Source organism: Ceratotherium simum, chromosome 7 (assembly GCF_057802395.1).
Source record: "Ceratotherium simum simum isolate JZ-2026a chromosome 7, ASM5780239v1, whole genome shotgun sequence".
In the NCBI taxonomy this organism is placed as follows: domain Eukaryota; kingdom Metazoa; phylum Chordata; class Mammalia; order Perissodactyla; family Rhinocerotidae; genus Ceratotherium; species Ceratotherium simum.
In genome coordinates, this window is record NC_141906.1 from 69,744,510 (window position 1) to 69,772,305 (window position 27,796).

General features: G+C 46.6%; 1 protein-coding gene across 1 annotated transcript; it reads right to left on the reverse strand.

Annotated features, from left to right (window-relative positions):
- Positions 1 to 1,631: 1,631 nt before the first annotated feature.
- On the reverse strand, positions 1,632 to 6,896 carry THY1 (Thy-1 cell surface antigen). The gene is made up of 4 exons (XM_004427210.3): positions 6,742 to 6,896; positions 4,340 to 4,400; positions 3,512 to 3,847; positions 1,632 to 2,953 (listed from the first exon to the last, which is right to left on the reverse strand). The coding sequence occupies exons 2-4, from the start codon at positions 4,374 to 4,376 to the stop codon at positions 2,841 to 2,843; spliced, it is 486 nt and encodes a 161-aa protein (XP_004427267.1). The 5' UTR covers positions 4,377 to 4,400; positions 6,742 to 6,896; the 3' UTR covers positions 1,632 to 2,840.
- Between the last annotated feature and the right edge of the window lie 20,900 nt (positions 6,897 to 27,796).

Genomic DNA, 27,796 nt, shown 5'->3' on the forward strand with positions numbered 1-27,796 from the left:
ACAGACATCCTGCTGCCTCCACAAGACAGAGGGGAAGCGACGGCTGTCGTGGCCTGCCTCTGAAAGCCCGCAGTGCCCCCAGCCCGCAGCATAGTCTCTCTGGTTTGGTTTATATTGTGAGGCCTGATGGCCTGGACTTTAAGTTTTGGGGCGCCTTCTCTGACCCAAGACTCTTCCCCTCTCTCCTTTCCTGCCTTCCTATAGTCCCTGGTCCCTGGGAGGGGGCTTGTCCTCCTCTGCCGCCCTCTCACCTGCTGGCTGAGGCAGTGGGGGACAGTAGGCTCCTGTTTTTAGCTTCCTTAGTCCTATAGTCCCTGATGCCATCTGTGGCTTCTTAAGCCAATCCCACCCACTGCAGGTCTCAGGTTGGTTCTCCTCCCCAAAGCGTGGCTGCACAGGGCAACACCGTCTCCCCAGGACCCTTGTAGAGTGTGGCTGCTAAACTCTTCAGGGAAACAGCACGAGGGTGTGACAAAGACCACATAGGAGGCATCACCCAGGTGCCTGGGTCTCATGGTATTCTCACAGTTGAGGCTTCACACTTGGCTTACCAGTTCCTTCCAGAAAGATCTTTCAGCTTTAATTCTTACTACTCCAAGGGTGGCATTTGAGCTCCCTTCCCCAACAAAGGCTCTTTTCATTTTCCTGGCACGCTGGTGCTTGAGGTTCCCATCAGGGCAGAACAAGAGGGGCCTGTGTCCCCGGGTATCCCTGCTTCTGGAGACCCCAGGCTGGCTGCATCATGCTGAGTGACTGTCAGGCCACATGGGGACAAGGCAGCTCCCTCTTCTCCTTGAGGGCTTCTCTTGCCCTCTTTGGGCATGGTCACTACAGGGGCCACTGTCAAGGCACAGGCATCGATGGGAGGCATCAGGAAGAATGGGAGCCAATGGTATGAATTTAAATCCTGGAACTTTAAGCAAATACTCAGAATCATTCTACCCAGCACTAAATACCAAATGAGTCAGCCTCTGGGTAGTGGCCACCCTCCTCCCCAAATTCCCTGGCAAAGCAAGGGAAGCTGCCTGGGGGCCACCTCAGTCTGCCAGCAACTGGAACTCCAAACCACCCTGTGATCCTGTTCCAGCCCCAATGCCAGGGTGACCCCTGATGCTGCACACATTCTGCTCAACGACTTTTAGGGGAGGGAGCCAGGGATGGGCCTATGTTCTCTCCCTACCCCCACCTTGATGCTGTGGGCAGCTCCCACCATCCTCCTCCTATGCTTCCCCTCCAGGCCCTAGTACTTGCCCTTTCCCTAGCAGATGTAACCTGAGGGGGCATTTCCCAGAACAACCAGATCTGAGAAGAAAAAGCAGACTCCACACCTTAGTGCTTGTTAGCATATTCTGGACCCAGGGCCATGTGGCTTGGCCCACACTTTGGCAGGTGAATCTGTTGTTCCCGCCAGGTGAGTCAGCAGAGATGGAACATTCATTTGTTTGGGCAAACGTGTCATGTCAGAGTGGTTCTGAGCAGCCCAGCACACAGTGGTCTCCCCCGGCGGGCAGGGAGGAAGAGCTGATGAAGGGAGACGGAGAGGTGGCAGCTTGGACCTCCTGGATGCCCAGCTAAGGGAGGGGAGGCAGGCCTAGGACAGACGGAGCAGCAAAGCAGGGACAGACAGGAGGACGGATTCCAGAGGCTTGGTTTTATTGTGCAGTTTTCTTTTTCCTCAATGAGATGCCGTAAGCTGTGGTGGCACTACACATGGTCACAGGACAGGGCAGAGCCGCCAGAAGGGGAGGTAGGTGTTGGGAAAAGCCATCTCTTGAGGTGTGTCCCACTCGTGGGTCTCACTCCATGGCCTGCCTCAGGCCCCCAGAGGTCCCTGAGAAGGCAGGCCTGTGGCGCAGGGGGCTGTCTGAAGGCTCAGGCACCAGCCAGCAGAGGCTGGCACTGACGGGAAGGGAGGAAGAGACTCCTGAAGAAACACTGGGGCCACACTGGCCTGGCTCTGGGGCTCCATCTGGCCCGCCTTACTGCCTCCAGGTCAGAGTTCCAGAAGCTCTTAGGAGCTTGGAACAGCCTGGGAGGGGGCTTGTCCTCCTCTGCTACCCTCTCAACTGCTGGTTGAGGCAGTGGGGGACAGTAGGCTCCTATTTTTAGCTTCCTCATGTAGGGAGGGGTGATGGACCCTCCCTTCTACCTGCCTCCCCTACCTTCCATTAGCACTGATCCCTGGGCAAAATCTGCATTTTCACTGAACTGTGCTCTGGGCCCAAGGCCCGTAGGGGACTTCTGCGGTGGTGAGAGGCCAGCTTTCTTGCTGTGGCAGAGAATTGCTCCTGGAGACGCTCGGTTCTCCTCCCCTGATGGGCCACAAGTGCTCGGTGGTGCCCTCACATCTGGGCTCTTCAGGCACCATCCTTGCCTGCTGAGGGATGTGCTAGGCCCAAACACACCCCGTCCCTCTCCTCATCCAGGTGTCTCCCAGGCCTCTGGTCCCATGGGCAAGGACAGCCCTCAGGCACTGGTACCCTTCCATCCCACTACCCTCCCACACCCTCTCTCTCCATCAGGTCCCCAACCCTGGCTTCCCTTTTCACAAACTCCCAAAGAAAAGGAAGGGTAAACCCTAAATAAACCAGACAGAAGCAGCTCTGGAACAAAAAGTACAAAAAGACAGCCAGTGGCGTGCGGAGAGGGTGTGGGGTGGTGGTGGGGTGGGGTCGCGGTGGGTAGGTAGTGGCATGCAGCACTGGGATTCCTTATGAGGGGTGGGGTCCTCATTTCTCCCCGAGGTGTGTGAGGGATGGTGGGAGGGGTCAGCTGACACAGAGAAGTAGGATCACTGGACTGGGCCTTGTGGCTTTCTGTGTCCTCTGCGGGCCCACCAGTCACAGGGAGATGAAATCCATGGCCTGCAGGAGGGGCAGGGAGAGCAGGAGCAGCAGCAGCCGCGAGGTGTTCTGGGCCAGCAGGCTTATGCCCTCACACTTGACCAGTTTGTCTGTGGAGAGAGAATGGGGTGGAGGGGCGGGGCAGGAAGGGAGAGGGACAGGACTCAGGCAGGCACAGGCCCAGTGCAGGGGCGTACTCCCTCGGGGAGGCTGGCACCATGATGTCTTAGCTGGAACCAGGGCCAACCTGGTCCTAACAGAACCAGCCACCTCCCCTCTGCAGGTTCCTGAGCCCCTGAACAAACACCATATCAAATCTTTACTGAGCGTCATCACAAGAAAACTGGGTGACATAGCTAGTGCCATCCTTGTTTTCCAGTGGGTGGAGAGGGAGGATTGGAGAGGCCAAGCGATTTGCCCCCAGTCATGGTGGAAGTGTCTGCTACACCCCTCTGCCTGTCCGACTGTCCCCTCAGCCCTTCTCCCCATTCACACTGAAGGCAGTCATTCCTCAGGGCACCAGGCAGCAGCTGGGAGAAGGGGAGGGAGGTTATGGCGCCACCGCCCTCTCTGACCCAGCCCAGGGGACTGCCTGCTGTCCTAGCCAGCCCATTCCCCCCCAGCCTGCCTCGCCCAGCTCACTTCGCCTTGTTGCAGGCTTGCCTTACCTCTGAGTACAGAGACAGTCTTGTTGGAGACGACTGGAGGCTGGCCAGAGAGGCGGAGTTCGCATGTGTAGAGCCCCTCATCCTTGGTGGTGAAGCTGGATAAGTAGAGGACCTTGATGTTGTACTTGCTGGTGAAGCTGGTTCGGGAGCGGTATGTGTGCTCAGGCACCCCCACAGTGCCAAAGAGCACGTGCTTCTTTGTCTCACGGGTCAGGCTAAACTCGTACTGGATGGGCAAGGCGGTGGTATTCTCATGGCGGCAGTCCAGACGAAGGCTCTGGTCCACCAGGCAGGCCGTCAGGCTGGTCACCTTCTGCCCACAGGCCACCTGCAAGACTGGAACCAGCAGTGCCCCCTCCAAGTTGGGGGGGCCTGCAGAGCAGGGGGCCTCCCACCCACATTAAAGTAGAGAAGGGCCTGGCCAGGGAGGGCACAAGGGTCTGCTCTCTGAGCACCTCTCCCCACCCCAGAGGTCCTGAGGGTCAGTCCCACTTCCTCGCTGCAGACCCCTGCCTCCCCGCCTCATCTACTCTAGTCCTGGGTCCCATCAGTGTGTTCTAGGGGCGGATCCTGGAGAGCTGATGCAGGTTCCTGGTTCCCATTCAGAGATTCCAACTCAATATGGGGCGGGCTCAGTGAACTGTGTTTCCAAAAACCACCTCAGGCAGTCAGAAGATCAACTAGTTTGCTCAGCTGACTTAGAGATGAAAAAGAGCCCTCTCTCCCTTAGCCACCTCCACCTCCTGAGGTCTTGAGGAAGAAGCTAGCTTCTCTCAAGGGAAGGAAGCCAGGGTGCCTGGAATCCCAGTCCTGTCCCTTGCCCAGTACCTGTTAGCAGGAGAGCGATGCCAGTGGTGGGGTTCATGGTGCCGAGAGCTCAGTCCTGGATCTGAGGGTGGGAACAGGATGGGAAATCAGACAAGAGATGGGGCAGGCGTGCCCACCCTTACTGCTAGGGCTGGGGGCGCCTGGGAGACGTGCCATAATGGCCATGGCGAGCATCCGAGCCCCTCTCTACAGCCCTCTCCCATCCCTACTTCTCAATGAATGTGACACTGCCACTTGGTTCTTTCCCCTTTGGGGAAAGCAAGAGGGGAGGGAGGTCATACTCTATAATGGTGTGTGTCCTGCTGAACACTTCCTAGCTCGGTAACTTTGAGTAAGTGACTTTAACTTTACCATTTCCTCTTCCCTTTAGGAAGGCAGGGACTTCCTATTTTTTAACTGTGGTAAAATATACATAACACAAAACTTACCATCTTAACGGGTTTTTTTTTTTGGTGAGAAAAAAAAATGTCACCCGGGGCTAACATCTGTTGCCAACCTTCGTCTTTTTTTGCTTGAGGAAGATTAGCCCTGAGCTAACATCTGTGCCAGTCTTCCTCTATTTAGTGTGTGGCTGGCAGCCTCAGCATGGCTGTCGAGTGGTAGGTCCGCGCCTGTGATCTGAACCGGCGAACCCGGGCCGCCTAAGCCGAGTGCGCCCAACTTAACTACTACGGGGCCGGCTCCCATCTTAACCATTTTTAAGTGTCCAGTCCAGTAGTGTTAAGTTCCTTCACATTGTTGTGCAACCAATCTCCAGAACTCTTTTTATCTTGCAAAACTAAAACTCTTTACCGATTAAACAAAAACTCCCCATTCAGGGACCTCCTATTTCTTGTTCAGAAGAAAACCTGGAATGCCCAGACAGTTCCTGGCATTTAACAGATGCTCAAAAGATGTTGAACGAATGAATGAATCTGAGCTTTAAATACTCACAGGGTTGTGATGGGGATTAAGAAAAATGACAAACATCTGGCACTATGACTGCTCCATAGTAAGTGATCCACAGACATTAATTTCCCTCCCCTTAGATGACTGTGTGGTTAGGGATGATGTCAGGAATGTGTGTGGCTAAGGTGCTTCCAGATAGGACTATACTTGGCACACACTAAGGGTGTTCTCCGATGTGTGAGGGAAAGTGACAGTGCCCTCCGATTGCATATGTTCTCTGATTGCATAGGAACCAAGATGTTTCCGAATGTCCAGCTCTCCGGGCAGGATTCTTGGGCTCGCAGTTTTCCAGTCTGGCTTCAGTAACATCCCTGCCTACGCTCTCTGCCTTGTGTTTTTTTTGCAGCCAAAGCTGGACCAACATCCTGGCGAGGCGACGCAGAGCAGGTAGCCTAGCCTGTCCGCAGCGGTGCTCGCCAGGGGTGAGGCCACAGCAGGAGCGTGAGCCTGCGATTGCGCGCGGGGCCCAGCCCTGGTGCGTGCGCCCGGGTGCGCAGGGCGCGCAGCTCGCCGAGTCTAGGGTCCCCGGCGCTCAGCCCTGCGGCGGGGCGAGGCTACAATCAATACCCTCTTGGATCCCTGCCGAGAGGGACCCGGAGTGCTGTTGGGGAAGAGAGGGGGTGGGCATCTGGCTTTGATTCGCTAACACTTGAGTTACCGAGGAGAGGTGAACTTGGGAACGAGGAGGCAAATGGGGAAGCGGCGGCTAGAACAGGGAGGGGAAGAAATGGAGCTGGGGCTGGAGGGGGATGTAGAGCCAAAGGGAGGAGCGGGAGAGAGCGGTAGGAGGCGCAGAGTCTGTTTTCATTTCCTCTGCCGTGTGTCCCGCAGCCCAGAACCCAGGGAAGCTCTGCGCTCCCTCCCTTCCCAGCCGCCGTTCGACTAGCCCCACCCTTATTCCGTTTCCATATTCCAATCCTCTCCTTTCCCAATTGAGGTCCCCCTTCCCCCATTCTCATCCTTTTCCAGTTCTCCCCTCCCCCGTCTGCCCGCCATCCTCCCAGCCCCCGCCTGCGGCACTGCGGTTTCCCTTTCCTCTGATTCCCTGCACCTTGCCCGCCTCGGGGGGCAGAGATTTCCCTCCAGCTTGCCTTCCTCGGTTATCTCCCCCGCAATTTCATCCCCCGCCGCCTTTGCGAGTTGGGTTTGGGGACGTCTGGCTGTCCTTGGCGCCCTTCTTCCCGTTCTCCTCCAGCGCCTCAGCCCCAGACAACTGTTCTCCCAGCGGGCAAGAGCCCGGGAGCCGAAAGGCCGGGTGCGGCGCGGCCCCCGGCCTGCAGCAGTTGTTGCGGGGTGGGGCTAGTCCCGCGCGCACCCTCGCCTGGGAAGCAGGCCCTCCCCAAGCACCGCGCGGCTCCTTCCCAGGGCGCCCTCGGACCGTTTCCCGAAGCCTCGGGCTGGGAGGGCTTGCGTGGGCGCCTGGGAACTATCCCTGCCCTGGCTCCAGCTCCCACCTGGGCTCCGGTCCTCCGCTGCTGCAGTCTCCTCCGGATGCGCCGCTGCCTCCAGTTGCTGCACCCTGCCCGGCGCCCGCAGTTTTCACCAGGGGTGGGAGAGCAGGAGCGGGGAGGACCCGGGGGCTCGGCCAATCAGAGGCTGAGGGGGAGCGAGAAAGGATGGCGGAGGGAGGAGGCGGTCCGGTATTGGGGTGGGAGAATGGCCGTCTGCCGCAGAAGGGGGAACTCACCCTGTGGCTGGCAGGCCTGTCCAGGGACAGGAGGGTTCAGGACCCGGGGATCAGACTGGGGCAGTGCAGGGAACGCTAGCCGCCTCCCCGAGCCCCACGATGATTGTTCTCCTTTCAAGGCTTTAACCCTTTCTTCTGATCTAGGCTTCAGAAGTCTGTGGGAAACCAAGGAGTAAGGAGTGGAGGGTGGAGGCTGCGACCAGCCCCTTTAGGCAGTGCCCATGACTCCTTGTTTCCTTTCCAGCTGGAGCCCACCTCCTCCGGAGCCTCCACTGAGGGGTTTCGGAGTTGGAACATTCCAGGCTCTCTCCAAAGGAAGATGGTGGGGCACATCTTCCTTTTGGAGCAGCCCTGCGGGAGTTAGGCAGGCTCTGCACTCGGTCCTTCCTTCCTTCCCGGTCCCCAGCCCTGCCCCACGCCCTCATGCGTTTTAGAACGCCCAGCCCTTCAGGGGCTCTCTGCTCTGGGCACTCAGTCTCCCTCAGGTCCTGGGCTGGCACCTCTCAGGGCAGACAGCTAGAAGGTTCTTCTAGATTTCACATACTCCCCCCACCCCCCCCAAGTCCCTGAGTACTGTCTGCTAAGGAGGGACGGCAGGTTACATCCACGGCCATGTTGACCCTGCCACAATCTCCTGGGTTCATCGCATCCCACTCCCCATCCCATTGCATGGCTAGCAAGTGGGAGAGCTGGCCAGTCGACCTGGGCTTTGGAACCCCAAGTCCTCAGTGCTGAGCCCCTCCACTGCTCATCCCAGCCCAGTGGGAGGGGAAATTGCTGAACTGTGGGAAGGGGGAGGAGATGGGACCTACTAGGAACAAATAGCAAATAGTGGAGACCAAGCTTTTAATCCCCTGGGGCACCTGTCCTCGCGCCATCAATTTGACGTCACCAGAAGCCCTTGGGTCCTTGTTTACAGGCAATTCTGATGATTTGTCTCTCCCACCCACAGGTGAGGGGAATTTTTTTGAACAAAGATTTATTTGATTGATTTGCATCCTCATGGCCTCTTTGTGAATTCTGGTTGGGACATCCTATGGGCCGGCCCTGCCTCCCCACCGTCTGCCTGCCCATTCTCCTATTTCTTCATAGAAGTCAGCCCTGGCATCTTTGCTGCAGTTTCCATTACTGTAATAGCACTGTTGGAAGCCATCCCTGGGCTAGCAAGTGGGAGATTCACTTCCCCCTCCTTCTCTTGGAGGTTTGGTGGCCTCCCAGCTGTTAGACTGATGCAACTTTCTAACTGGAATGAGCCTTGTGGATGGTTGAACCCAGAGGCCATTCATTCTGGCAAACCACAGAAGCTTCTGGATACTTTATAAAAAATGAAGCTGCCCCTCCCCACCTGGAGTCTCTCTTGTCTAATAGCAGAGCTGCCTGAGTCTGCATTTTTCACAAGCTCCCCAGGGTCTGGGGGCAGCAGAACACTGGTTTTCATAGATCGGGGAACCTGGCTTCTCGTTGTCTGTAGGGTAATTCTTAAGGTCCTAGATGTCCTGGCCATTGGCTTCCGACCTCCACTATCACCTAATCTTTCCCGTTCATCTTCCTGCTGGATTCCAGACACACTGATCTCCTCCCTGTAACTCCATGCAGTGTGTTCCTGCTTAACAACTCTCTGAGGCTTGGTCCAGGGATCTTTTCTGTATGAACACAGTTGCTTTAGCTTGGGGCTTAACCTTCTCCTCTCTCTCTCTCTCTATCTCTAACACACACACACACACCACACACACACACACACACACACACCACACACACAGATGGTTCCTTTTTTTGGCAGGACGTGGGGCTGCTCTGAGGCACACTAACTACAGAAGATATCTGGGCTCTGGCTGGACAAGACCCTGGATGCTGTAGATGCTGCAGAAACTCTACAGCCGGGTCCCTGAGTGTGGCTGGGTGGAAGGCCTAGCTGTGCTATTTTGATAAGTTATGGGAACCTGGCCTACTTTCTGGGTTCCCAAGCACTTTACTTCAGGAAGGGGAGGGGAGTATGAACTCCAGAGGGTGTGGCAGTTGTGTGTCTACTAAAGCAAGGTCTCCAGCTGGATGGTGTTAAAAGCTCAAATGAGACAATCTGGGGCTGGGATAGAACACAGGGTGGTGAAGGGGAGGAGATTTTAAAACTCCCGTTTGCTAATGGGACAGGATTGGAGTGCTGAAAGAAGGAAGAGTTGAGAGGAATCTAAGGCAAGATTTCCTGACAGGCTGTGGCTGCCCTGTTGACCCTTAGGTCTCTCCTCTCCCCTCATCTTCAGTTGCCCCAGCTAGAGACATATGGGATGAAAACTCCTCTAAAAATGCACATTCCTTTAGGATGACCGAGGGGCTATCAGCCACTCTTCTTATTCACTGATTTCATCAAATTGTCTTTAAAGAATCACAGAGGTGGCAGAAGCCATCCTATCATTTTATAGCTGGAAACTGAGGGCCCAAACGGGTAATGATTTGTCAAAGGTCAGACAAGTACTTTGGAGCACAGCCAGGACTAGCTGGACCCCAGATCTCCTGACTCCATCTACAGTGCTCTCCAATGCTCCCAGGGTGGGTCCAGACTCCTGCTAGACTGATTTCCTTGGTCCCTGGTGAAATAAGAAAAACAAGGACAAGGTGGGATACTTTGAACATAGCTGTCAGGTTGCCACCTTGTTCTGACCACCTCCTCTTCACTCTGTTGATGAGGGACAGATTCCTGCCCTAGGGTTTTGGAGATGCCTGAACACATGACATCTGACAGTGGACAGAGGAGATCGACAGCAGTTTATTAGTCGCCCATACTCACAGCCCAGTGGAGGACTCTACACACCAGGCACTGCCAACATAGGAGTTGCCCTCGAGAACAGAGTGAACAACCAGGAGCTGTGGGAGGCTGGCTTGGTAGTATCAAAAGGGTGGGATACCCCTGTTTCCCTCAGGAGCATGTGATTGGCTTGTTTGAATAGTTCTGTGGGCTGGCAGGGAATTGAAGCCTCTTACTCAGGGATAAGCAGGAACTATGCCTGGTCCCTGTGATAGGAGGGTTGATTGGCTAGGGGACCTTATCAGTAGAACTTGTGGTTAGGTCACTTGAGACTTCCAATTTTATCAGATGTCGAGACAGCACATACTATTGAGTCCTAATTTGCGGCTGATTGAGGCCTTATTCCACACACCTGCCCATCCTTGGGAAGGCCTATGCTTTCATTCTAAGGTTATGCCTTTCTGTTTTTTTGAAGTGGTGGTGGTAGAAGGTATGTGTGTTTTTAATGTCCTCACTAGGTGAAAAAAGAAAATTGGTAACTTTCTGTTGACTCTCAGACTTCTTTGGAAATGTGACTTGTCTATGAAATTAAAAAATCTTGGAACCACTGCTCTACACTCTGCTGCTTCTCCTAATCTCTAGTTGAGGTCAACTCCCCGAGTGAGGTCACTCCCTGAAGAACTGCGTGTTTGGTTGGAGAGTATGACAAAAAATAAAGATTATCTCTTAGAATCCAGGCCAAAGGCAAGAGGACAAAGCACCAATGGAGATATAATTTTCAACATTTCTTTTAAAAACTTTAGCCCTGGATATTTAATTAATCAAATAATTAAGACACTATTGTTTTAGGCACAATGTTCTGGCACAGGACTAGACCCTGGGAACACAAAGACCAATAGAGCACCACCTCTGCCTTCAAAGGCTTGTCCAGTGGGGGAGACAGAAATGGTATATAGATAATTAGAAAACAATAGGGTAAGTGCAGAGGTAGAAATGTATAGAGGGTATTGCAGGAGCCCAAGGGAGGGGCAACTGATGACTCAGTCTGTCAGAGAGGCCTTCTTGGAGGAGGTGAGGCATGAACTGAGTCTTTAAAGATGAATGGGAGTTGCCCAGGTGTGGTAGGTTGTTACATTCACAGCCTCCAGTGAATCATGCATCCTGGTACCATGCCCTGTGTGATTTCCTTCCACGTTGATTCTGGGCTTGGCCATGTGCTTCCTTTGGCCAATGGACCATCAGCAAATATGGTGCAAGCAGAAGCTTGATAAGTGTTTGTGTGTTGGGACTTGCCTTCTTGGAATTCACTGACCACGTGAGGAAGTTTGAGCTAGCCATGTAGAGAACTGAGGTGCCTCAGTTTACGTCAACCGCCATTTGGGATTAATCAGCCCTCAGTTGACCTGCCAAATGATCACAAAAGCATATGTAATCCCAGCTGACACCACATAGAACAGAAATAAACCATCCCAGATAAGCCTACTAAGGTGGTATTAAAACCTGGATACAAATTGTTTGATGTTCCTTCATCAAGAAGTGAAGTGTATGTCTCCTCTTGGGCTCAATGGGCTTGTGACTGCTTCAACCAATAGACTATGACAGAAGTGATGCTAAAAGACAAATTTAGGTCTTAAGAGGCTATATAGCTTTTACTTTGTTGGCTGGAACACTCACTCTTAGAGCCACCATGTAAGATGGACTACCCTGAGCCCGCCGTGCTGGATGGAAGCCCTAGCTACATGGAGGGGCATTGTGTAGGCACTGTGGTAGACAGTTCCAGATGAACTTAACCTTCAGAGTCATTTCAGCCCAGGCAACAGACATGTAAATAAAGAAGCTTCCTGATAATCTCAGCCCCAGGCTGTTTGAGTTGTCCCTCTAGCTGTTCAAGTTTTCAAGCTGAGGCCCCAGATATTGTGGGACAGAGACAAGTCTAAATTCCTGATCCACAGAATCCATAAATTTAATAAAATGGTGGTTGTTTTAAGCTGTTGTTTTAGGTGATTTGTTATGTAACAATAGATACCTGATCCAGAAATTGGTACCTAGAAGTGTGATGCTGCCTTAAAAACCTAAACATGTGGTATTGGCTTTGGAACTGGGTGGTGGGTGAAGGCTTGAATGAAAAGCAGCAAGGAGACTGTTGTGCATGCTGGATGAACCAACTGCTAGGAGAGGCTGGAAAAGTTGGAAGGAAGCTGCTTGGAGGGTGGACCGAGGGTGACTCGTGTTATACAGTGATGAAACAATTGGCAAAAATGTCACTTGTGGTAACTTAGAAAATAGGAAATGTGCCTAATGAATTTGTGGATTTGGCTAAAGACATCTGGAGATGAAATGTTGAAAATGTCATTTGGGTGCTTCTAGCTGGCATGATAAGGTGTTATAAGAGAGAGATGAGCTAAATAAGGATCTGTCCAGTTTGCTGGGTTGGAAAAGACCACTAGTTCCCATTTCCAGTCTCTCCAGCAGGCAACAGGTTCTCAAAGTAAGAAGTAAGCCTAAGGGTAAAGTTTAAATCAAGGGTAGGATTGTAGAACCTTTGTTAAGACCCCAGGACTATTTAAGGTGGTGCCTAGTAGACCTTCTCAGTTAAACAAAAGGGTTTCTAAGAATATTAAGGATGTTGTCCCATGGCTGAAGTAGAGTCTTCTTGAAATTAATTGTGTGTGTGGCTTTTGGTGCATGAAGTGAACCCAACAATACTTACAAAAAATCCATAAAATTTTAAAGAATATTGTATTGGCAAAAACTCTATCAGTTTGGGCTAAAAGGAACTGAAACAGTTAAAAATGAAAAGAATCCTCTGGGCCCCCAACTTTCCATGGGCAGTAAGCTTGGTCGATATTCACACAGGCCTTTTCTTATAGAAAAGGAAATCCTCTCAGAGGTCAGAACCAAGAGCACGGATGGTGTAACTAGAAGGCAAGGAGAACTGGGCTCTGTTCAAGTGACATTCTCTGCCTCCAGAGTAGGGGTCCTGATAACAGTTCCTGGGTGGATTTCAGAACTGCTTTGAATCGGCGATTGCAGCGTGCCTCCTATTTCTCCCCTTTTCAGTGGGAGCATCTATTGAGGTTCTCCTGTGCCTGCTTCACCATCGTATGCTGGGCACATGGGGGTAGATGTTTTGTTAGTTCACAGGTCTCTGGATCAAGAGGAGTCCCACTTGAGGATTGTGCCCCAGGAGACTCAGCCACATCCAGACCTGCTGCACGTTATGAGATCATGGACTTTGAGCCTGGTGTCATGACTGGATACTGCTTTGGGTGTTTTGGGAAGAGTAGGTATATTTCATATGTGGGAAGTCTGTGCATCATTAGGGGGAGAAGGCAGACTGTGGTAGATTGCCAAGTTAATGGCCCCTCAGTGAGTCACACCTCTTCCACGTTGATTCTGGGTCCAGCTATATGACATGATTTGGCCAATGGGACTTCAGCAAATGCAATGCAGGCAGAGACTTCATAAGTGCTCGCCCATTAGGGCTTCCTTCTTAGAACCCAGCCGTCATGTGAGGAAGCCCAAGCTAGCCACATAGAGAGATCTGAACTAAAATGCTCCAGCTGACAGCCCTACCCGATTGCCAGACACTGAGTGAACCCCTGTAGGACCATCCAGCCCCCAGTCCACCTGTCAACTGGCCACAAACACATGGGTGAGCCCAGCCAACTCTGCATGGAGCACAGATGAGCCGTCCCAGCTTATCCCTGACCAAATTGCTGACTCACAGAATTGTTGCCATTAGTTACTAGTCTGAGTGTTTGTTACACAGCAATAGAAAACAAATAAAGCAAGTGAAGAGAAGGAAGGGCATTTCAGACAGAGGAGACAGCATGAACAAAAGCATAGAGACCAAAGCAAATCAAAGTGGATATGGAAAAATACAGGTGGTTTGGGGCTGCCTGAGGCAGTGAATCTTGAGAGGGGACACTGGAGAAATGGGGAGGAGCCAGTTGAGGAAGCCCTTGTCTGTTTGGACTTGGGTAATAGGGAGTCATCAAAGGTTTACAGGAAGGGTGTTAAATGGCCAGATAGATGCATTCCTTAGAAAGATTACTCTGGGGGCAGTGTGGAGGATGAACAGAAGACCACATGGATGCTCTCCTGTGCAGGAGGTTCTTTACTCTTGTAGTATGTTCAGAGCAGAGTAGGGAGGTAGAAGGCAGCTACTGGAGGGGCAGTGTGGTGTGATAGACACTTCCTTGAGGTCAGGGTCCATGTCTGTCTTGTTTACCACTGTATCTCTAGAGCCTCTGGGTCCTGGCACAAAGTAGATTCTCAATATATATATATTTGCTGAGGAAGATTGTCCCTGAGCTAACACCTGTGCCCATCTTCCTCTATTTTGTATGTGGGATGCCACCACAGCATGGCTTGATGGGCTGTGCGTAGGTCCATGCCTGGGATCGGAACCTGTGAACCCCAGGCTGCCGAAGTGGAGCATGTGAACTTAACTGCTACGCCACCGGGCTATCAATAAATATTTTTCAATATCAATAAATATTTTTGAATGAACATAAAAAGAAATAAGAGCAATTAAGTATTGTAGGTGCCACCTATGAGGCAAAAATGGAAGGAATCCCAAGTACGGTTTGGGAGAAAGCAGTGGTTGTTTTTCTGGAAAGAAGAAGAAAGGCATTCCCAACAGAGGGAGTTTCAGAAGCAGAGGCATGGAGGCGTGAAGTGTGTCTGGGGAATTGCATGTTCTGAAGTTCCGTGTGGTTTGAGCATGGAGTGGGAGGAGGGGTGGTGCCTGAGATGCGACTGGGGAGGGAGAAGGAGCCAGATCATAAAAGACTGGATTTATCGGCCTAAAGATTTTTGTTTTTATTTATTTATTTATTTGTTTGTTTGTTTGTTTATGAGGAAGATTGTCCCTGAGCTAACGTCTTTTGCCAGTCTTCCTCTTTTTTGCGTGAGAAAGCTTGTGCCTGAGCTGACATCTGTTGCCAATCCTCCTCTTTTTGCTTGAGGAAGATTGTCCCTGAGCTAACATCTGTACCAATCTTCCTCTATTTTGTATGTGGGACGCCACCACAGCGTGGCTTGACGAGCGGTGTGTTAGGTCCATGCCCAGGATCTGAACCCGCAAACCCTGGGCCGCCAAAGAGGAGTGTACAAAGTTAACCACTATGCCACTGAGCCATCCCAAGGCTAAAGATTTTAGACTTTATCTAGTAAGCGGTGGGGAGCCATGGAAGGCTCTAAAGCAGGGGAGAAGTGTGATGAGACTTGCATTTTGGAGAGATGAGTGGAAACTTGGGTAACAGTGTGAGATTGGAAGGATGCACAAGAGTGGGTGCAGAGCACCTGGGAGCATAGGTAGTTCAGCTGAGGGGGATGAGGGCCTGAAATGGGGCAGGAGCAGCAGAGATGGAGGAGATGACACAGATGAAAAAGACCCACACAGAGAAGTCGCAATGTATAGGCACTTCCTGGATGTGTTTAGTGAGGTGTTTCAAGAACACCCAGGTTTCTGGTGTGTCTGCTCTGAAGGATGAGAAGAGATGAGGCAGCTTTGGGGCAAAAGATCATGAGTTCAATGTTGGCCACGCTGAGCTTGAAGTTCTGGGGGACGTGCACGTGGAGAGGTCCAGTTCAGGGCTAAGGAGCAAGGCCTGAGTGTAGGGTAGATATCTGGTAGGTGTTGGTAATATGTGGTCATGAGCACTCAGGAGCATTGTGGGCCTAAGAAAGTAGAACCCAGCACAGGACCTGAAGGAGCACTGATGTTTAAGGGAGGAGCAGCGGCAGAGGAGTGTGAGCAGGAGTGCCAGAAAGTAGGAGAACCAGGAGAGAGCCACATGGACACGAGTAACTTTCAGCACAGTGCTCACTGCTGTCAAGTAAAGACTAAAATGTATCCCTTAGATTTAGCAACAAGGAGGTCACCTGGGGGGACAGTTTCAGAAGTGAATGGGAGCTGAAGTCTGAGTCATTATTATTTAGGTATGGCAAGGCCAACAGATCAGGAGATGACTGCCATTAAAAAGGTAGTTTGTTATATTCACAGATCCTAAGAGGAGGGCCATGCCACCCATGGGGCCTACGCTGGCAAGCACTGGGCTTTGTCAGGAGGCAGAGGGAGAGGGGGAAGTTGTGGTCAAGAGCCTTTATTGTGGTTTCGTGGGAAGGAATGGGTGAGGCAAGATAAACAGGTTTAGGGTTGGCTAGTTTGTATAATTTCAGTGGGCTCTGGGGCACAGGGGCGTCTCCAGTTGGCTGGTACCTGGCCCTGGGATGATGAGGGCAAGTGGCTAGTGGCCTGGAGTGTGGGCCTGATAAAGGAGAGGGTTGAGGGTGCGGGCACTCTCAAATCAGATGGGTTAATTAAATTAGGTTGGTGGGTTTGCAGTAGTAAGGTGCACTTGTGGGTGAGTGGTTTACTATCTCTAGGAACTGGCTAATCTTGGGAGGGGCAGTCATCCCAGATGTCAAAGCATCAGAATACAGAAAATAGAAGACCTGGTTAATATGCTCATGGGCTGGGGAGTGAGTGGGAAAAGATCAAGGATGTAAAGCAGAGGAACCTTGTGAGGGGCTGCTGGTGGCTCCCTCTTCTTTCAAAGGTGGTTGGAGGTGGAGAGGTGGGTTGCTGGTTTCCAAAGCATAGGGCTAGAGTCTCCTGTTAAGGCCGGGACCTGCCTGCTGGTAGGATCTTGCTCGTGCCTGTCTCCCTGGCAGCAGCGCCTGGCAGAGATGCTTGAGAGCATGGGCTGTGGGCCTGCTTGGGCTTTTAGGCTCAACCTCAGGGTTTTGGCTTGGCTGAACTCAGCTCTTCTGCACAAAGTCAGGGAAGAGCCAGAAAGGGCTGTCTGAGAGGTGAGAATAGCCCCCCTGAGTCCTGGCTCAGTCTCTCTAGCAAGAGGAAAAAGAATTAGCAGTTGTTTTGGCGGGTACAACCGTGCCTAGGGATAAACAAGATTCATCCTTGTGGAGTGTGAGCAGAGTTAGCATTTTTTTTTTTTTATTGGCTTTTGGGAAAAAAAAAAATACAGGCAGAGATCCCATAGCTGTCTGAGGCTGCCTCCACCTCAACTTTCCACAGTCAGGACCCATCTCAGGCAAAGCTGCCTTGTAAGCAAGCTGCTGCCTCCTAATTTACAAGCTCATAATATTCCTAACTCCTTCTGAAGAGTCTGACAATTACCCTATACCCCTTGCCAGTTGGCTTCAGCCAATAGAATTGCAGCATGCAAATACAGCATCCTACAGCTACTCGCGGTTAAGCTACTCCAAAGTGAGGGAAAATTCAACTTTAGACGGGGAAAAAGAAAAAAACCTGAAATATTTTCTTTATAGTGGAGGCATTTCTGCTGTTCATTGGCAGAAAGGAAAGGCCGAGAATGTTGATGGGTGTTCTTTTTTCCAAAGTGCATTGTGTAGGAAAGCATGTGTTTCAGCTTGTCTGGGTGAGAGCATGCAGTCCAGGAGTCCATGTGATGGTGAGTGTGTGTGTGTGTGTTGGGAGGGGGGGTGGTGGTAGTGGCTAGAGCTCTCTACCCACAACCCTGGACATTCCTCTCTTCAGCTCACCCGGGCAGATGTCTGTCCATCCAGCCTTCCAGCAGCTGTTGGAGGAATGGGTAGACCTGGGGAGAGTGACTCCGAGCGTGAAATCTTTCTTAACCCAAATCCTGGATGTCATTCTCTCTTGCTTTTACCTTCATATCCAATCATTCATCCAAGTTTGAATTCTACCTGCAAAATGCTCCTTGGAGCTAGCTCTTCCTCTCCTTCCTCATTGACACAGCCCTAGCCCCAGTACTCATCTTCTCTTGCTTGGACTATTGCAGTAGCCTGCTAGCTGGTCTCCTGTCTCTCCGGTCTCTTACTGCACGTTATTACCAGTTGATTTTTTTCCAAAACCATGTTTTAAAAATTTTTTTATATACTTAAAACAATTGTAATACATTTCTATGTGGTTCTAAATACAATGATACCAAAGAACATGGAGTAAAAAGTAAATCTTTATCAACTCGTGTCCTCTAGCCATTGCTACAGTTGTTAGTTACTATATATCTTTCCAGAAATATTCCATGAATATAACAGTATTAGCAAATATGTTCTTTTTTGGGGAGGTATGGATGCACACAAATGTAGCCTGTTGTACATTTTGTTGTGCACTTTACTTTTTTTCACTGAACAATGTCTCTTGTGGATCATTCTGTACCAGGACAGAAAAAGGTGACTTATCCTTTTATCAGTTGTATAATATTCCATTTATGGTCATGGTATATTTAGTCTGTCTCCTATCAGTAGCTATTTAGGTGATTGACAAACTGTACTACTACGAACAATGCTTCAATGAATGATTTGTACAGATGTAATTTTACATGTGTTTAATCTATCAAATTCCTTAGAATTTGAGTGCCTTTAAATATTATTACTAAATGTTTAGTTCAAATTAAATTATTAAGTGTTTTCTGTCTTTGCAGAAGATGAAGAACAGGTTTATATCTTCAGTCCAGACTCTTCCCTGAGCTCTGATGCATTGATCCACTATTACTTAATATATCCCCATGGATATTTCAACTCTAGTGTGTCCTAAATTGACCTCCAGTCTTTTCCATTGCGTAAATGGGACCCCCATTCATACAATTGCTTAAGCCCAAAATCCTAAAGTCATCCATGATTACTTCATTTCCCTCGCTGCCCTCTCACCTCACTCATCCACCTTCCATATAGCTTTGTGTTTTGCCCATTTCTCTCCAATCTTCTGCACCTTCAGTGAACCTTTTTACTCCACGGCCCTCTACAGCTGCAGCCTTCCACAGAAATAATTTCACTCAAAGTTTAGATCATCTTTCATCTGGACTATGCAGTCATAATAAGAGTAAACGGCTTATAAAACACTTGCTATGTGTCAGGCCCCATTCTAAGTGTATTACACACACTAGTTCCTTTTAATCCTCAAAATCAAGGTCGGTGTACCATTATTATCCCCATTTTGCAAACAAGGACACTGAGGCACAGAGTAGTTCATCAACTGGTAAGAGGCTGAGCTCTTCAACACTGTTCTCTACTGTCCTCAAATCTCCTAAATGATTCTGTTGTGCCGCTTACAGGACATTCTCCAAATTAATGCTCTTTTTAGACGTGGAGCAGCTCATGTCCCCCACCTCTTTGAACCCTTCAATAGCTCAATGTTTTCTCATTTCTATTAGATCGAAACTCAAATTCCTACAAGGGACTGCATGTGTAGGCCCTACATCTCTCTCTGCCTTACCTAGCATTATCTTCCTCACCAGCATCACATTTGACAGTCTCTCTTTTGGTCCCTGGATACTTCAGCCCTGCCCAACCTCAGGGCCCTTGAACTTACTCTTTGTCTAGACAAGTGGTTCTCCGCTGGGGCTATTCTCCCTCCTTCCTCTCCCCTCCCTTCTCCCCAGGGACATTTGGCCATGTCGGAGACATTTTTGATTGTCACAGCTGGGGCGAGGGGAAGGGCTACTGGCATCTACTGGGTAGAGGCCAGGGATACTGCTAAATATCCTACAGCACACAGGATAATCCCCACAGCAAAGAATTATCTGGCCCAAAATGTCAATAGTTGATAAACCCTGGTCTAGAAATCACTTCTCTATACCTTCACATGATTCATCCATTTTCATACCGCAGATGTTGGCTGAAAATATCGCCTCCCCAGAAATGTCTCCCTGACTCTCCTATTTAAAAGAGAGGTAGCCTCAAGCCCCACCCAAGTTATCGCCATCATTTTTCTAATTATTAGTGCTTTTGCTTTATTTTGTTCCTTTTCTGGTTTCCTGGGTTCAGTGCTTTAGGCCACTGTTTCTAATCTTCTTCTTTAAAAAAAAAAAACAACCTTAATGAGATAGTCTAGGTTTACTTATTTGGGTCATGTATAGTTTTTAAAAACGTATTCTAATAGGGGCCGGCCCAGTGGCGCAGCGGTTAAGTGCGCTCGCTCTGCTTAGGCAGCCCTGGGTTCGCAGGTTCGGATCCTGGGCGCACTCCGACGCACCGCTTGTCAAGCCATGCTGTGGCGGCGTCCCATAGAAAGTAGAGGAAGAAGGGCACGGATGTTAGCCAGTCTTCCTCAGCAAGAAGAGGATTGGTGACAGATGTTAGTTTAGGGTTGATCTTCACACACACAAAAAAATGTATTTCGGTGCTATTGTGATTGGGATCTAGTTTTATGTTATACTTTTTAACCTATTAGTGTTATCATGTACATAGGTACTAGTGTTTGAGAAACACATTTATTGAGTTGGAAAGACTTTATCAATCAGTGTTGAATGAATTAAATGTTCGCAAAATGCTATATAGATCTGTGCTGTTTAATACAGTACAGTAACACATGCGGCTATTAAATAAATTTAAATTTAAACTAATTAAAATGAAATAAAATTAGAAATTCAGTTCCTCAGTCATGCTAGCTACATTTCAAGGGCTTAACAGCCAGTTGTAGCTAGCGGCTACCATGTTGGACAGTGAAGATATAAAATATTTCCATCATTGCAGAAATTTCTATTGGACTGCCCTGTTCTAGAATTTGGTCCCATTTAGAAATAAAGTATATGTATCACATATATGTTCATCTAGATGTAGCTATATAAATTTGATAGGTCTTGTATCTGTTATAATATTATGGATTTAAAAAAATTTATTTTTCTCTATAGAATGTACCTTTATTAACTAGATAGGATATACTAAAGTATTAAATATTAAAAATTCCCACATTATTTGGAGAAATCTCTCCTTTGCTGCATTTTAAAAAATATATACTAATGGGCCAGCCCCGTGGCTTAGTGGTTAAGTGCGCGCGCTCTGCTGCTGGCGGCCCAGGTTTGGATCCCGGGCAGGCACCGACACACCGCTTCTCCCGCCATGCTGAGGCCACATCCCACATACGGCAACTAGAAGGATGTGCAGCTAAGACATACAACTATCTGCTGGGGCTTTGGGGGGGGTAAAAAATATATGTACTGCTTCATTATGGGGCCAGCCCTGTGGTGTAGTGGTTAAGTTCTTGCGCTCTGCTTCAACGTCCTGGGGTTCACAGGTTCGGATCCTGGGCACTGACCTACACACCACTCATCAAGCCATGCTGTGGCAGAGTCCCACATACAAAGTAGAGGAAGATTGGCACAGATGTTAGCTCAGAGACAATCTTCCTCACCAAAACAACAACAACAACAACAGCAAATATATATATACTGATTCATTAAATCTATTTATTTAGAAAGTTCCTATTTCATCCAAGGGAAAGTGACATAGTCTTAAAATTTTTCTTCATGATGGGCAGATCTGATTTCATAAACTGATCCCCCAGGAGTGCAAGAAAGAGAGAGAGTACAGGAGAAGCAATGCCACATCAATCTCCCCAAACTCATTTTTCTTAAAGCCAAATTGGAAGACTGTGGCTCTAAAATTAAACAAAATGAATAGTATGTTTATTTTAATTGGTACCTGGAGGCTTCCAAACGTGCACAAAAGTAAAATAGCCCCACTACAAGACACTGTATCTAAATAGCTGAAACAACTAAAAAACTGAAGGACAACAGAGTAGTTTCCAAAGCCTCATGTTCCTTGAGTTTCCTTCCCCCAGCTTCTTTGTCTCAGGTGCCATCTTGTTTGTCTTCCTCGGCTCATTTTGTCTCAGACTCCACCCCAGCAGCCATCTTACACTCAGGCTCCACCCCTGATGCCATTTTCCTCTTTCTCTACTGCACTTCCAATCCTATTCATTTATCAGGCTGAGATTTCTTAGAAAAATACCCTGCTAGAATTTCTTTCTCTCAAAAGGGGAAAGAATTCTAGAATTTGACAGCATGCAAATAAAAATCTTCAGTGAAAAAAAACCGCAAAAAGCCCTCTTTGCTCGTCTGAGCAGGTAACCTTAACTTAGTCCATCTGCCAGAAACATAATTTGGATCCAACTATTATTTTGAGTTTCGTACCTGAGACATTGATAAAATTTTTAAAACAAAAGCTCTAAGATCCCTGTTTATGTCTGTCTATGTGTCTATAGATGTATAGTGTGATATATATTTTTTTACCTCTAGCTGGTATTACAAAAATTAATTTGTGAAAGAGCTCTATTTAATTGGCTTGAAGTTAAGCACTTATAAATTAAGTATTCCTAAACCTTGGAAATATAATAGAAACTAACACAAATGCTTTTCAAGTTTATGTGATCTAGGATTAATCTTCAGTAAATAAAAGCTTATGGTTGTTGGTTTAATTGAAACAGCCTTGTCTTTAGAATTATCAATGCTGAATATAATGCAGACACACAACTTTCATTCTACCTGAGTTTATTAAGTTCATGTTATCTCTGCTACAAAATTTATCAGCAAGAAAAAAATAACTTAAGATGATGGCTAACTGCTTTAAATTCACATGAAGTTTTTGTGAGTTATCTAAACATAGTTGTTGGGAACAAATGATTTAGATAGATGAAAATGGGATAAGATTTTTTGGGTGCAATAATTATGTTTTATGGTGTGTGCTTGAAAAATAGCTTCCAAAATCTTTTTGGTAACTTGAAACTTTAGAGTTTTGCTAAGTTAAATTAAATGATAGAATTTCATTGAATATCTGGATCATTTTCTAAACAAGATAAAATACTAAAGCATTAATTATTAAACATAGGTTTATCTACTTTTGGCTTCCTCTTGCAAAGAAACTGGATAGATAAAGTTGGATCTGTTAGTAACCATGTCTAGTGCCACATTGAAAGATTGCACTATTTAAAAGGGCATATACTTCTAGAAATTATGAAATATATTTATATATTTGCCAGTCCATAATTGTTCTCCATAGAAATTAAGGATTCTAAGGGTTAAGAATTCTAATATATGTAACTAGAGCTACTAGAAATAAAAAGGGAAATATCTCTGTATGCAAGGAATGTAGGATATGTGTTTCAGTAAAAGAAGGTATGAGGAATGGAAATGCATATTGTTGGGGGAAGAGAAAGCAATTTTGTCCTAAAGAGAGGCTGGTTATTTTGGAATGGAAAAGAGAAAAACATAGAACAAAATCTGAATGTAAAAAGAAGGTTGTGGAGGGTGTATGGAAAGGAATCTTGGGAAAGAAATTTTATGCATAGTCAGGACTGGCTAAAATTGGAATGAATGAGTATTAATATCAAAAGTAAGCTGATGCAAAATTAATATTTAGCTTTCTTTTCTGCTAAAAGGACAAGTTTTTCTTGAGCTATTGGTCTGATTTTGATAACAGATTGTGAGAGCTTCTCTATCTTTTAAGTAATATGTCTAGAAAACAGAGATTTTGTATTTTATCAAAACAATTTCCTGTGTTGTATTTTTAAATCAAGTCTTTACTTAGGAAAACTGGATCTTCTTAATATTAAAGGAGTTAAATTTTGGTTACAACTATGTAACCTTTTATATTTGCCTTTTAAATATTTTATTGTTACTTTGGTCAAATAGATATAATGTTATCACTTGTAATTCTAGTTATTATCCAAAAATGTCACAAAAATACCCAAATTTATTTGTCATTTGCATTATAGTGAATGCTCATCTGATCCTAACCCATTGCCCTTTTAAAGAAAATCTTTTGTCATTTACTGACAGTTGTTGTTTTACTCTGATGCTTTTACAAATATGTTTATCTTCAAAGAGATTCATGGAGAAGACTTTGGCAAGTACTCTGGAATACAGGTTTTGATAACTTTAAGATCATAGCACTGAACTAGGTAAGAATTTCTAAAACTCTAATGGAAAACTGATTACATTAATGTTTTGTTTTCCAGATGTAAAAGACCCCTTTTACTCCTCTCCTTTAAGCTATCTATAACTTACAGCAATTTGGTAAAGTGTCACTTCACAGCAAAGATCGAAGCATTTATCTTTTTCTCCTTACCTGATCCCTCCAGAATCTGGAAACTCTTAAGTATTCTTTTCATGACAATGTATGTATTTGCATAAATTCAATGAGAATCCGTTCTCCTTATAAAGGACACAATTGGAAATATTGGCTAATATTACCAGGGCTTTGACTGGATTGTCATATTCAAGAGAGATGTACATGGACTCAGAAATGACAAGACGACTTCAAGGAACTGCTTGGAAAAATTGGCCTAGAACCTTGCTTACCAGGTTCCAGCAAAGCAATCTTAAAAAAAGAACTTATATGATCAAACACTATTCTTGCTGCATTTATATAAACATTCAGGCCAAGTTTAACACAAACCAATTAGTTTCAGTATGATTATATTTAATAAAAGTGAAGGTAATTGTGGAGAGAGAAATAATGTTTGCACCTTCGTAAATTCTAGTCCTATTAATAGTCTTTAAGGTTTCGTTACATACCTGTAAGCTGGACTGGGTCCTAAATTCTCCTAGTTGCTTTAAATGTCTGACTATGACTCTCCAAACTAATGTTTCCAATTTTTACTGCCCTGGAAATCTCTTTGGAAGGGACTGTATACCAGGTCTTCCTTACTAGCCATATGGCAGCCAAACTTCAGGGACTCAAGTCTCGGGTACATATCTCACAGCTAAAGAAGGCTCCACCTGACATCTGGTCCTATACAAATGCTGGAGACTCCCAAATCAAATTGACTAGGAAGAGAAGGAGCCAACATCTGACAGACAGCTCTCCCAAGGTGACCAGACTAGGCCAGTATACCCTTTTCTCACTGTTGCTTCTCACTTTATTTTCTCCCTCTCTTTCTTGGAAGGATAATGCCCTTGTTCGCATTCCCCAATCTGTTGTGGAAGCAGGAAACCTCTCTGATTGCTGGATTTGCCATCAGAAACCTCTGTCTGTCGAAGACAGTAATGACCTCTTCGTTCACCCTATAAGGAATTTCATTGGGATTCCGGATGGTGTTGTCTGTTTAAATTGTTCTGCGGGCCCATTTTATGGAGTCAGGGTGCTAAGCCCACCTAACCTCATTCCTTGCTGTAATTTAGCCCAGCCTTGGGAGGGGAAAACAAGATCTTCTGAATATTTGTATGAAAAGTTTTGTGAGGCTGCCAATGTAAATCAGACCATTTATGACCTTCTTGACGTACCCGTATATCTAGGCAACCTTTCTGTATGTAACAGCATGATGTCTGAGTCTTGGTTAAATGATGCTAACACATCTATGCCAATGGATGAGTCAATAGATACTATCATTTTGTGGAAGCCTTGTGTACACCCCCTGGTTATACCTTCATATGTGGGAATTTTGGTAACGGCCTTTATGTTTGGGCAACTCATTGCCTTGACAGCTGGAGAATACAAGGACAGTGTGCCTTTGCTGTATTCACTGTCCTATTCTCTCTACATAAGCAAACAGGCATCTCATTGGTCCATCCCATTAAACCCTATAACTGCCTTAAATGAGAACTTCCAGGAAGCATTTGTGATTCTGAGTTGGCCTCCATGGGGAGAGCTTTCTTTCTGTAGATCAGAGTGAGTGCCAATGAATAAATGATCACAAATCTCTCCCTGACACTAGAAGAGTTGGCCAACTCTGCAGCCAAAGCAGTTTTAGCTCAGCAGTGGTCACTTAACTCATCGGCCAAGGTAGTTTTGGATAATTATATAGCTCTTGATTACTCGCTGAGCAAGGAGGTGTCTGTGCAATAGCAAACGCCTCCTGTTGCACCTGGATAAATGCCTCTAGGGAAGTAGAGACCTAATTACATAAAATTAGAGAGCAAGCACATTGGCTACCACAAATTTCACCTGACAATCCACTGTCTTTTGATTTATTTAACTGGTTACCTTCAGGTCTGGGCTCCTGGTTTAGAACCATCCTGCAAACTGGATTTATAGTATTGCTTTTCATCCTACTCTGTGTACTTGTTGTAATGTTCTGTACTTGTTGCCTGTCAAACTTTTGTAAAAGTGACATACCTAATGAGGTGATAATATCCCAGCACCTTGAAATGATTTCCAATGCCTATTACTTCAGAAAAGTATAGACTTTGGATAATAAATGCCTGAGAGTTCTTCCTCCTACCCCTTGATATTCAAATGTGGCCTCAAACGGTTTCTAGTCTGTGCACTTTTCCTTCGATGTGGGGCATGACAACTGGGAAAGATTCTTTCTGGCACTGAGGGACAAAGGCTACCAAACTCAGAAGACCTGACTCTTGATCAGTGATGCTTTCAGAGAAAGATCTTAATCAAAAGGAGGAGATATGAAATTAATAAAAGAAACTTCAACTAAATTGGAGTTGGAAAGGCCTGTAGGGGGAGTTCTCACGCCCTATCATATGTCAACAGTTACTCCAAACAGGAAGAGAGGTATCTTACATCTCTGACAGGAAGTGTTTTCTACTTTACTACCCAGCAAGAGAAAGGGATATTTCTTTCCCTGCCTGGCAACAGCCCAGCCAATGAGAGACTGTGGCAACCCAACCAATGAGAAGCTTCTACACTTTGGACTCCCAGTTCCCTCCAATTGACTCTCTGTTCATTACTGCGTCTCCCTACTCCCATTTTTCTCTATAAAAGCAAACCCTTCCTTTGTTTCTTTGGATTTGCCTATGGTCCACCATAGTCTGCATATCCCAAATTGCAATTCTTTTGGTTGTTCCCAAAAAACTAGTTTTGAGGGTAATACAACTGGCCAATTTACCTTTTAAGTTGACAGTAGCTTGCTAAATTTTCACAAATTCACGCACAAGTGCAACCAGAACCTGGCCCACGAAACCAAATTGACTAGCTCCCAAGAAGTTACCCTTGTGCCCCTTTCAGGCACTACCTCCTCCTCAAAGTGAGGCTAATCCCTAGCCTGACTTTTTTTCTCATTTTTCCCTGACTTTTAAAATTCAAACAACATAAAATTAATCATTTTAAAGTGTACAATTCGGTGGCCTTTTGTACACTCACAATGCTATGCAACCACCATCTCTGTCAAGTTCCAAAACAGTTTCATCTTTCCAGAGGGAAACTTGTACCCATTAAGCATTCACTTCCTATTCCCCCTCCCCTTGCCCCTGGAAACCGCCAATTTGCTTTCTATCTCTAGGGATTTATCTATTCTGGATAATTCATATAAATAGAATCACACAATATGTGACCTTTTGTTTCTGGCTTCTTTCACTTAGCATATTTTCAAGGTTTGTCCACGTTGTAGCATGTATCAGCAGTTTATTCCTTTTTATGGGTGAATAATATTCCATTGTATGGATATACCACATTTCACTTATCCATTCATCCGTTGATAGACATCTGAGTTGTTTCCACCCTTTGACTGTTGTGAATAGTACTGCTATGGATATTTGTACTGCTATACATATTTGTTTGAATACCTGTTTTGAGTTCTTTTGGGTAAGTATCTAAGAGTAGAATTGCTGGCTCATATGATAATTTTATGTTTAACTTTTTGAGGAGCTGCCAAACTGTTTTCCACAGAGGCTGCACCATTTTACATTCCCACCTGCAATGTACAAGAGTTCCAGTTTTTCCATGTCCTTGCTAACACTTATTTTCTGTTTTTTTTGTTTGTTCGTTTTAAATTGTAGCCATCCTAGTGGGTGTGAAGTGGTATATTATTGTTGTTTTGATTTTCATTTCAATAATGGGTAGTTATGTTGAATATCTTTTTATGTGATCATTGGCCATTTGTATATCTTCTTTGAAGAAATGTCTATTTAAGTCATTTGCTCATTTTAAAATTAGGTTGTCTTTTTGTTGTTGAGTTGTCAGAGTTATTTATATACTGTAGATATTAGACCTTTTAAAGATATATGATTTGCAAATATTTTCTCTCATTCTATAGGTTACCTTTTCACTTTCTTGATCCTGTCATTTAATTCACAAAAATTTTTGTTTTGATGAATTCCAGTTTACCTAATTTTTCTTTTGTTGCATGTGCTTTTGGTATCATATCTAAGAATCCATTGCCAAATCCAGGGTTCTTGAAGATTTAACCTTATGTTTTCTTCTAAAAGTTTTAAAACTAAAAGTTTAAGTTTTAAGTTGAAGTTTTAACCCTTCTACTTAAGTTGTTGATCCATTTAGAATTAATTTTTGAATATGGTGAGACATAGGGGTCCAACTTCATTTGTTTTTGCTTGTGGATATCTATTTGTCCCAGCACCGTATGTTGAAGAGAGTATTTTCCCCCATTGAATAGTCT